Below are 11,571 nucleotides of genomic sequence, written 5' to 3'. Positions count from 1 at the left end.
GCTTCCATTGATTTCGAGTTGCGTCGTTCTGTAATTAAATTCGCAAAGACACGCAGTTCTGTGTTAATCAGTCTCTTCCCAGGCTGTTTACGAGGCCCCCGCTCCGACCCTTTCAGGAGGGATGATTTACGCAAAGGTCCAGTTGTTTTCCCCCCAAAGGGCATGGAAGAATTACGCATGGAGTACTCGGGGCCGGTGAAAATGAACAGGCGTTAAGTTTGCATGTTAGGGTAGCAGGCGGGTAAGCCGTGAACTTGCAAACGTGCTCCCCGTCCCGGGGTGCTGGTTTCGGGAGGACACAGGCTGCTGGGGGAGTTTCGGTGGTTCTGGAGACAGTCCTCCCCCCAAACTGGAAACGCAGCCGCCCCTGGGGCCCTGACAAAGTCTGTGCTCCCAAGGCAGGGTTTTGGCAGTTGGGAAACTGGGTGAGTGGGAATGTCACGGGCAGGAGGATGCGGGGTTGGAGGGTGGGGGGGCGGTGGAATGTGTGTGCATAAACGGGAAGGGGCGGAATCACAGCGAGAGGGACCGCTCTGCTTGAAGGGTGGCCGCCCCAAATCACGCAGGGGTGTTGGGGCGCATGGGTTTCCAATCTGACTGCACTCCCTCCGGCTGTCTCGTGATACAGTGTTGGGTAACGCTTAGAAATGCCTGGTAATTCTGAGCCAGCAAAATGAGGGTGAGGAACGTGATGGACGGGCCAGACCTCATTCTGGGTTCAGGTGGGTCCAGGTAATGCCCGGAGCCCTATGCCCAGAACAGCTCCCACGCAGCACGCCCCCCCCCTCCCCCCCCCCCCCCCCCCCAGGCAGAGCCAGCTCCGTTAGTCGCCAAGTCTACAGGGCTTTTCACTGGGACCAAGTTGTTGGGCCCTGTTGTTGACTGATGACTTAGATATTTAGATGTTTAGATATGCAGATTGTGGGCCTCCAGTTGTAGTCCCGTGCTTGGTCCAGAATATGTTAGGGCCTGGTGGGAAGTTATTTTTTTTGGAAACATAAATTACCTGGAACAACCCCCTTGAAATAGAGCCTGCTATTCAAAGTGTAGCAACCGTGGGCCAGCGGAGTAGGAATCCCCCGGGAGCTTGTTGGAAATGCAGACTCTCAGGTCCACTCTGGACCATGAATCTGAATCTACATTTGACGGAGTCCCTTGAGGATTGTGTAATACAATAAAGCTTGAGCTGCCCTGGGTTAGAAGTTAAGATATAAATGCTCTTTTTTTTTTCTTCAAAGAACTGAATTGGTCTTTAAATTCTTTTCCATACCTGTTGGTATACTTCTTGGTAGCTAAAATAAAGTGAAATGGCTCAAAAATGATCTCAGAATAAAATGTCCCTTTGTCTTTTTTACTATTGTGTATCTAAATTATTTGAGGAAGAAGGTTGTGATGGTTCCGTAGCTTCTGAATTGGTTTTATTTATCTTCCTCAAGCTAAAGACTTGAAAGTATGGGGAAAGGTATGGATTGTACAACAAATTATGTCGCATTCTGCAAACAACACTTTTCATGACTTTTAAGAGGGGCATAAAGTCAAGGGGAAATTTCTTCAATTTTGAGGAAATGCTTTTAATTGTTGTTGCTTTTCCTCTGGAGAGACCAACTCTCAGTTTCTTAAGAAATTAAGAAATATCAGTGACTTAATTTCTCCCATACACTTTTGAGGTCTTCTGGAATTGAACAGTGATGCACCTGGTTTTGAGCTTATGCAGGTCCAAGGGTGTTTGTGGTCTCCCACTCCTGGCCAGGGTTTGGGCTCAGGTGTGGACATTAGTCATGTTCTTCACTGATTTTTTTTTTGTACTTTTCTTTTTTTGGGGGGGGGGTAGCATGTTAGAATTTTTAGTTGTTTAGGCTCCAGCTTTTAATGAGAAGAATGAGCATGGTTGCTTCAGAATCAAAGGAGAAATTGAGATGAATATATGGCAGTTCTCTGGAGGTAAGCTCCCATAAGGAAAGTCAGATGTCATGAATTCACTGACTTTCTTATTTAGAACCATTTTTTATATGGGAAGCAAAAGCTTATCACCATTGTGTGTAATTTTGCGATTGACAGAAACCTAAAGTAAAAAATCAGTGCCATATCATTTCCTTTGTACAAGTATAGTTTAATTAGTTAATTATTATTTTTTTGTTAATCCTCACCTGAGGATATTTTTTATATTGGTTTTTAGAGAGAGTGGAAGAGAGGGGGAGAGACAGAGACAGAGAGAAACATCGATGTGAGGGAGACACATCTATTGGTTGCCTCCTCCACTCACCCCAGGGATGGGGCCTGCAACCCAGGTACGCACCCTTGACTGGAATTGAACCCTGGACCCTTCAGTTCCAGGGTAAACCCTCTAACCACTGGACAAAACCGGTCAGGGCTAGTTTAATTTTAGAGTATAGTATTTATAACCTGGAAAATAAATAATCAAGGCTGAAGAGAACTATTTTGTTGTTGTAGAATTGTGGGTGAGGATGATGGAGGGAAACTTTTTACTCCTGAAGAGTATGAAGAATACAAAAGAAGAGTTTTACCTCTGCGCTTACAGAATAGATTGTTTGTGAGCTGGCGATCCCCAACTGGAATGGATTGTAAACTTGTGGGCCCAGAGACACTGTGTTTTTGTACACACAGGTAAGATATTTTATCGCTAAGTTCTCTGGTGATTAGAAAATATAAAACTGTAGCAGAGCGTATCTTCCTTCTATAAGTAACATTACATGTGATAATGGAGAAACATTTAAATAGGCCTTTGTGTTATACACTAGAAATTATCTACGTTTCTTTTAAATGTGATTTAAAAATTCTATTTTATCCTATTAGAACTCAGTACAGTCCATTACCTTAAGTATCTCTTCTCTTGCCTTTGGTGAAAACGGTATTGATGGCCCCTGGCTTTGTCAGGGGCCTCTCACTTAGGCTGGGGAGCACCGCGGCCTCTCCCATCTCTGGACAAGGTGGTTGTGGCCGGGTCCTCAGACTGCAGAACCGCTGGAGTTGGCCCACATCGACCAGCTTCTCATCTACACAAAGAAGCAGTTCTCTTCCAATTTTATAATCTCACTTTATACTTTAAGAAACACTGTTTTGTTCCTACCTTTCTTTAAACAAACAGAAATACTGAGCTCACAGCTTTTTATTATGTTTGGTCCGTTTCCAAGCAACGCGCAGGGAGCAAAGGAAATACCTGAGGGCCCGCGCCTTGAGGCGTGTTGCCTGTACCTGCGGTGTGCATTTGGCTGTTTGTCGTGTTCTCCTTTACATTTTTCTACTGTCCCAGGTCACAATTGTGAAGCTCAAAAGGACCAAGCTGCTTCACGGAGACAAGTCACTGAACCCTGATGTGCTTTTAGGTAACAACTCAAACTTTCTGTTCCCAAGCAGCGGTGGAAGGAGGACCGCCCTGTTCTGATAGCGTCTGGGCCTCTTTCAGGAGACACTGTATAGTTGCTATTTACAGACTCGCAGTTTGCCAGAGGTTGTTAGGCAGTTGCTAGGATGAGTAATGTTGTGTATAGAATGATTTGAAATTTAGTTAGCAACTCCCACTGAAAATGCTGTGGAGGAAAGGAAAAGGTGAGTTACATTGATATCTTTCAGAATGGATACATTTGTGTTAGTTTTAATTTTTAGTCTTATACAGATTTAGTGCCTGTCTCTTACCTATGCAGCATCACATTAACCTTCAAAATGGACCCAACTCAACTTTAAAAAAAATACATATTTTTAGTGATTTCAGAGAGAGAGAGAGAGAGAGAGAGAGAAACATCAATGATGGGAGAGAATTGTTGATTGGCTGCCTCCTACACAGCCCCTACTGGGGATGTATCCCACAACCCCAGCATGTGCCCTGACCGGAAATCAAACCATGACCTCCTGGTACATAGGTTGACGCTCAGCCACTGAGCCATGCCCGTAGGGCACCCAACTCAACTTTGATGGATAAGTTCTTAAGCACCAGAACTCAGATCTCTGTCTTCATAAGCCCCTCCCCCCATAATAAAAGTGAAACATGTTTATTATGGAAAATGTAGAGGATTATAGAGAACAGTAGAAAGAAGACTCACCACCCAAAGCCAGCTGCTGTTAATATATTTTATTATATTCATATAATACATTTACATAGTTAATTATGTGTGAGTATAAATATTGAACCAGTTTTTCATGACAGAATCACAGAAATATGTTTTCACATTATGTGGTAATCACAAGCAAGATTTTTAATACCTACTGGCTGGCTGAGCTGGTTCACTATGTGTTCCCCAGAGGTGTGGGTGTCTCAGGGGTGGACCAGGTGGAAGGGTAGGTTAGTGGAAGGGCAGATGCTAATTCTGGCTCTATCCCTTGCTTTAACCAATTCTACTTTAATCTATTTTATATATTATGGTTCTGTAAAAGATTTTATTTGAAGAAAGATTTTCACTAGTAAAAAATTTGATAACTATTATTTTGTAATTTACTTAATCATGCCTTTGTTATTAGTGGTGTGTGTGTGTGTGTGTGTGTATGTGTATGGTTATGTATGTATGGGTGTAGATGTATATATTTGCTATTGTAAGTACTGTTGCTAGTACTACGTTTATGCACACACTCTATACGTGGAATTATATTTAAAAAATGAACTCTCTGGGTTAAAGGATGGATCTATTTAAGTTTCTTAAAACATCAAATGGGATTGGTTCCTTTTTTGTTTGTTTTTAATCCTCACTCAAGGATATTTTTCCATTGATTTTTAGAGAGAGTGGAAGAGAGAGGGAAAGACTGAGAGAAACATCGATGTGAGAGAAACACATTGATTGGTTGCTTCCTCCACTGCACTCTGACCAGGGCCCAGGCCAGGGAGGAGCCTGCAACAGAGGTATGTGCCTTTGATCAGAATTGAACCCGGGACCTTTTGGTCCACAGGCCAACACTCTGTCTACTGAGCCAAACCGGCTAGTGCGGACTGTTTCTTTTGTAACACTCTTGGCAGCATTGTAAATTATGTGTAGTTTAAAAAAAGCTTTGGCTCTCTTTGCTAGTGAAAAATGGCATCTTGTTTTTTTAACTTCTATTACCTAGATTAATATTGAGAATAATAAATTTAATATCATTTTACTGAATACCACCTTATGGGAAGGAAAGGCGTAGTCTATTTAAAAAAATTACTTAGTATTTTAATCTATAAAAATAAATTGAAGTAATGCACTTTAATAATAAGGATTTTTATAAAGAATTTATTTATAAGAGTATGGGTGGCCTCCCATACTCTTAGGTTGTGCTTTCATTTAAAAAAATCTGCAGTGGTATGTACTTTAAGGGAATCACATCAACACTGATAAAAGAGAAAGATGCAAATTGACTGTACCTTTGTGATGCCCACCAGCCAATCAGGAGCGAGTATGCTAATTAACCCAACAAAGATGGTGGGTAAATTTGCATACACAGGCACCAAGCTGCCCCAGACGCTCTGGGCCTCTGAACAGCATGGGAAGGCAGAAAGGCTACTCTGGCTGGAGCGAAGATGGTGCTGACAGCCAGAGGAAAGAAGGCCCATTCTTGCACGAATCTTCGTGCATCAGGCCTCTAGTAATATTTATAATATTTCTTGTATATTGCTGTGATTACTAAAAATAAAAATCTAAGAATGAAGGTTTCTCTGATCAAAGTAATATAGCTTCCAGAAATACTGCAAGTAGGAGATTTTATTTTCACCTTACCAAAAAGAATGACTAAACAAAAATAAAATGAAAAAGAATCATTTGCATTTAACAGAATAGAAATAGTGATTTCTGACATTACCTGCACTGTGTTTTTATCCTCCCCCCCCTTTTTTAGGTACAAACAGCATAAAACTGACTTTGAAACGGTTCCACAGCAGCGCCCCATTAGCTTGCCTTGCCGAGTGACCGGCTGCCAGTGCAGGGCTTACCTTTATGTGCCTTTGAATGGCACGCAGCCCATTCGCTGCAGGTGCAAACACTTTGCTGATCAGCACAGTGCCACGCCTGGCTTTATGTGCAATGCCTGTGAGTGACATTATTACAAATACACCAACAGAATGTTTTTATTGAATATTTAATGTGTCTTTGTGCCAGTTTTATTGTCAGTATGAAACAACTAAAACATTTTGATGGGTAGCTACTCTAAATTTTTTTTTTTATTTTAAAATTGCCTCTCGCACACATCCTGACTGAGGATCGAACCCGAAACCTGGGTACGTGTCCTGATTGGGAATCGGACCCACAACCTTTTTGGTGTATGGGACGATGCTCAGCTATCCGAGCCATCTGTCCAGGGCCTTCTTTCCTTTTTATGTTTAACAGGATTCTGTTGCATCCTTTCTTTATGTGTTGGCCTTCCAATATGGCTTTCGTGGGGAGTTGACCCATAGAGAGGATTTCTCATTATCTCTTCACCTGGACCTGGCCACTGGTTGTCCCCACCACACCTGCTTTTAACTCAATATTTGAGGAAAGGGCCTGCATTTCCTGGCTCTCCGGTGTTCAGCCCAATTTCTTTTAGTCCTCATTGGTTTTCCCTATTTTTTCCCCCTGCTAGTACCCATGACTGCTTTAGAATGGCTGGGAGGGAGTTCCAGGTCTGTAGATAATAGTTACCAGGGTTAGAGGACAGCACATGAGGAATCCAGATTCAGGTGCTTAGGCCAAGCTGAGCATTTTTGGAGCAGGCAGCTCAGTCCCTACATTTAAGAACTTAACTCCCTTTACACCTTGATTCAGGTTCCAAGTGTTCAGGATTCCATAGTTGCTTCACTTGTGCTTGTGGTCAGCCTGCGTATGCCCATGACACAGTAGTGGAAACTAAGCAAGAGAGACTGGCTCAAGGAAAACCAGTGGGACGGGATGCTCCTTACGCGGCAATGGGAGGATTAACCGGCTTCAGCTCACTAGCAGAAGGCTACATGCGGTTAGATGACAGTGGAATTGGTAAGTGATGCACAAGTGTGAGCTTGTTATATTGTTTTTATGTGTGGACAATAGTGAAGCCTTATGTTTGTTTAGCACTTTATATCCTTCATGTTTTTTTCCCCCCAGAAAACATTCTCTTATTTTTATTTTTTAAAAAAGGTTTAATTGCCAGTAACACAATAGATGGTTATTACAGAAAATTTAGAAAGCACAAGAGAAAAGATCATTCTTTTCCCCAATATTTGTACCCAATCCCAACCCATAACTACATTGTTTGTAATAACTGAGTAATAAATAATATTTCCGTTATTTGATATGATAGTTTATTATTTTATTATATGCAATTTTTACCAATATAGCAATCTCATTTTGGAAACATAGGCTTATGTCTATGTGTGAATATGCACATGCATGTATAGGCATGTAATCACATCTATAATATTGCATTCTCACAGGCATGTATGTGTATGTACAGAACCCACAACCTTTTGGTATATGAAATGACGCTCCAACCAAGCCACACCAGTCAGGGCTAATTGTTATTCTTCATAGTATGTTTTGATATTTGGTATGGTAAATTCCTCCCACTTGTTTATTTTTTCAAGATTGCCCTGATACATTTGTGCTTCTCTTGTAACTAGTTTTACAAGTAGCTTGTTAAATTTCGTAAATGAGTCCTTTTTCAATATTTATGGATACCTGATTCTATTAGGTACATGCAATGGTTACAGAATACACAGTTACCATTGGCAAAAAATAATCAATTATAATGAGGTTGATGATGACCAGGGGTTGTTCCAACCTCTTTACATCTGTTACCTCATTTAATCCTCACAACCAATCCCATTTTACAGGTGAGGAAACTCAGCACAGGAGTAAAACATCTTGTTCTGTGCTACTCAGCTAGTAAGTGGTAGGGTTGGGTTCAACCCAGGTTGTTCTGGGCACCTTAGTCTGCCTCATTGTTGTCTATTTCAAAAGCAAATGTTTTATGCTGCTTTTGTTACTAGTCATTATTACTCTACTTAATCTTAGGGTTTTAAATAAGTGTTCAGCTAATTTTGCAAGTAATGGTATTTTTGCCTCCTCCTTCCAACATTTAGGAGTCTTCTTACTCTGACTAACCAAAATGTCTGGTACTTTTAGAACGATACTAAGTAGTAGAGGTAGTGGCTGATATCTTTTTTCTAGTATTTTATCATTTAAATATTTTTATAATATAAAAAAAGAAAACGTGCTCCTTTTGGCCCTTGAGGGAAGGTGAGGGGAAGAAAGGTGAGAGTGAGGAGAGGAAACATAAAATATTTTTGTCTGGACTTCAGATATAGGGGTTCCGGGGTAAAGGGCTGTCTGCTCGGTTAGCCATGTAGAGTCCTGGACAGAGATGACCCCTGGCTGGAATTTGGTTCCTCAGTGTTGCAGAGGGAGTCCAGAATTCCCAGCTCGTAACTGAGCTGTGCGGCCCGGGGCCTGCCACGGTCTCTGTTATAGCAAGGGGCAAGGGTGACCCCAGAGCGGAGCTAGAGGTGGGTCCCCAGAGCTCTGGGGGATTCAGTAAAGGAAGTGGCAGGCATCGACGGGCCTGCACTCCTAGTGAGAGTAAGAATGAGGCGACCAGGCCCTACCAAGCTGAGAGACTGAATTGCCACTTAGGTCAGCCTCGCAGGTTAAAGTCTGTAGTGCCTGCAGCGCCTGCAGCAACCAGAGGAAGGCCCCAGGGCCTGGCTGGACCTGAGCACCCCTTCCTACACTCCCACCAGCCACAGGATAGAGTGTGGAAGGAGGGGCAGGAATCTGAAAGACTGAGCTGCTGCCCCACACTGCTTCCTTATTAGGACGGACTAACTTGTAAAACCAAATAGGACTGCAAGTGTATTTTCTTTCCCTCTACCGCAGGATGGAGATAGGGGTGTGGGGGAGGTGAGGTTTGTGAAGAAGATAGAGCACTTATGCATACATTTTCTCTGCACTTCCTTCCTCAAAAGTCAATTATTTAGCAGTTGGTCTTTGTAGGGTGTGGTTTTGGGTTGGGATGTTTCCTCATTTGATTGAAGAAGGTTTATTTTTTTTTAATACTGTTTGTAGTTGTTTTTTGAGTGAGGGATAGAGTAAAAATATACTTATTCTTCCTTCTTAAACTAGAGTTTTTAAAATTGCAAATCTTGCTTTTGATAGTGTTTTATAACTATGTTTAACATTTTGCACTCTTTGCTGACATTCAGTCACATTTGTGCATATCTATATTTTTTTCTGTGAAAAGGTCTCTGAGAAATAAAAAAATACTTCTACCCTTCTTCCCTTACTTTATATGGATGGTAAAAATCTAAAACAAAAATTTCCTTTTTATAGAATAGATTTTTTAAAAAAATATATTTTTATTGATTTCAAAGAGGAAGGGAGAGGGAGAGAGAGATAGAAACAACAATGATGAGGGAGAATCATTGATCAGCTGCCTCCTGCACGCCCCAAACTGGGGATTGAGCCTGCAACCTGGGCATGTGCCCAGACTGGGAATCGAACTGTGACCTCCTGGTTCATAGGTTGCTAGTCAACCACTGAGCTATGCCAGCTGGGCCAGACTAGATTTTGCTAATGATTCTGATAGGTTCTAATTTATTTAACATTTGAAATAACTTCTTTGAATCATAACAAATAGAGGTTTAGTTTTCATTTTTCATGTACTTTGTTATCAGGTGCACCTTCAGCTGAATTTTTAGACTCTCCAGGTACGGCCATGGACCATCCATTTCTAAAGGCATTTCAAGCATCATCTACTTCTCCAGAAACACTAACACATGGTAATGAAATTAAATTGAGAAATATGTTTGGATGTAGAAAATAAGAATTCAGATAGAATCATTGGTAAGCTCTCTTTGCCCCCCCGTATCCACAATTTGATTATCATTTTATTTTATAATAGCCAGGCAGTGAGAAAAAGCAAGAAACTTTATTTTTTATTGGGGAAAATTGCTAAATCTGAGAATTAGGAGGATTCTGATAATACAATAATTTGAAGTTTTAAAACCTTATTCAGGTAAGTTGTTGCTTTGATGTCTGAGTAAGAGAGCCCTCTGATGGACTAATTGCCTTGATCCTTTAGGTTGACAGAGTGTGGTTATACTCTGGTGATTATCGGGAATTACATGATTCTGTGTTGCTGGTTGAGGGTACATTCATGTGTTTTAAAAACGAGAACAGGTGTTCAGATTGATACTCTATTTTGGATGTGAAGGGATCCAAACAGACATTCACCTGAAATGAAGGTGAACTTTTCCATGGAACTGGGCTCTTGGTGTACCTATAAAGAAAACCAGATTTTCCTTCTGAGGCAATTAAAAGTTTCTTTCAGCACATACACTAGTGCTCTTATATGAAAAAGCTATATTGTGCTATTTAATATGAACCCATTGAATATTTGCAGAATGTTTGTCAGTGAAAGTTACTTTTGTGTTATGATGCTCTGCTTTCTAAAAAAGAATTAAGTAGTAGGAGCAATTCTCCATTTAGGCCATTTTTGGTTTGAAAAATAAAAAAATCATCAGGTAGGAGGAAAGTTTTCTTTCTGTTTTTATTTCAGGAAAATTTATAATTATGGAAATATATTACTTAGTATTGTTTATTTTCTTATTAGTAGGTACAAGTAGTCAAGTTTCTTCCTTAAGGAGACCTGAGGAGGATGATATGGCTTTCTTTGAAAGACGATACCAGGAAAGGGTAAGTCTGTGGAGAAATGTGCTTACGTTAAGCATTTACTTGTAACAGAGACACCATAGAACAATTAAATATTGATTGTGGATTGTCCTGAAAAATAATTTATGAAGTCTTTACTTATAGGTGGTGTTAGGCCATGGGGCTTATTTAGAACAATTCAGAGAGAAACAGGATTGATGAGTAATATGATAATACACTGGTTAATTTATGGAGCTCATTAAGATTGACTAAATATACAAATAAAATTGTCAGTAATAACAATCTACCATCAGCAGATTTGTAAATTATATGTGTCTTGAATTCATAATATGTGGTAGTTCTTCTTAGCGACTTCTAGGTATATCCATACTGAAGTTAAAACTATTCAATAGCCTTTAAGAAACAGAACACTAATCATACATGTATTTTAACATCTTCTAGGGCTCAACAACTACAGTATTAAAGTGTTCCTAGATTTCAGTAATGATAGTGTTCATCAGTTCTCCACCACACTGTAAACTCCTTAGGGCTAAGTGTAGTCTTTTATTCATCAGATCTAAGTACAGTGACTTGTACATAATATGTTTTCAATAAACATTTATGGAAAAAAATAAACATTGATATTCCTTTCTTATATGTCAGCTGATTACACATCTGATGTGTTTCATGCGGTGTTCATATTTGAGAGTTTTTTTGTTTTGTTTATAGATGGATGAAAGGATGTTGGCTTAATGAGGTTTGAGGGGTGTTATCCAGCCATATGGCACATTCCCTGAAGTGCTTTCTTTAGGATGATTTTATAGTTGCCTTGTTGGCATTTTTAATTTCTCCAACTAGGTAATAAGTGCCATGAAAGAAAAGACACTCTTGTCACCTTTTGTCCTCACAACTATCAACCCTATCCTCCACAACTCTTAGACAAAAAGATGAAGAAAAAGAAGACTATTATATAAATTACCTTCCAAGAGAAGAGGAAGTG

General features: G+C 40.4%; 1 protein-coding gene across 1 annotated transcript in view; it reads left to right on the top strand.

Moving 5' to 3' along the window:
• The first annotated feature begins 691 nt into the window (after nucleotides 1–691).
• FAM221A (family with sequence similarity 221 member A) overlaps nucleotides 692–11,571 on the top strand; it is a 14,001-nt gene continuing 3,121 nt past the window's right edge. The window contains exons 1-6 of the mRNA XM_015558130.1: nucleotides 692–732; nucleotides 2,431–2,625; nucleotides 5,809–5,999; nucleotides 6,714–6,920; nucleotides 9,596–9,700; nucleotides 10,537–10,616. Coding sequence (XP_015413616.1) covers nucleotides 692–732; nucleotides 2,431–2,625; nucleotides 5,809–5,999; nucleotides 6,714–6,920; nucleotides 9,596–9,700; nucleotides 10,537–10,616 — 819 coding nt within the window. The remainder of the gene's footprint in view (nucleotides 733–2,430; nucleotides 2,626–5,808; nucleotides 6,000–6,713; nucleotides 6,921–9,595; nucleotides 9,701–10,536; nucleotides 10,617–11,571) is intronic.

The sequence above is a fragment of the Myotis davidii genome, unplaced genomic scaffold (assembly GCF_000327345.1).
Source record: "Myotis davidii unplaced genomic scaffold, ASM32734v1 scaffold168, whole genome shotgun sequence".
Classification (NCBI taxonomy): Eukaryota; Metazoa; Chordata; class Mammalia; order Chiroptera; family Vespertilionidae; genus Myotis; species Myotis davidii.
The sequence above is the reverse complement of the archived record's forward strand: the minus strand, read 5'-3'. Positions and strand labels throughout refer to the sequence as shown.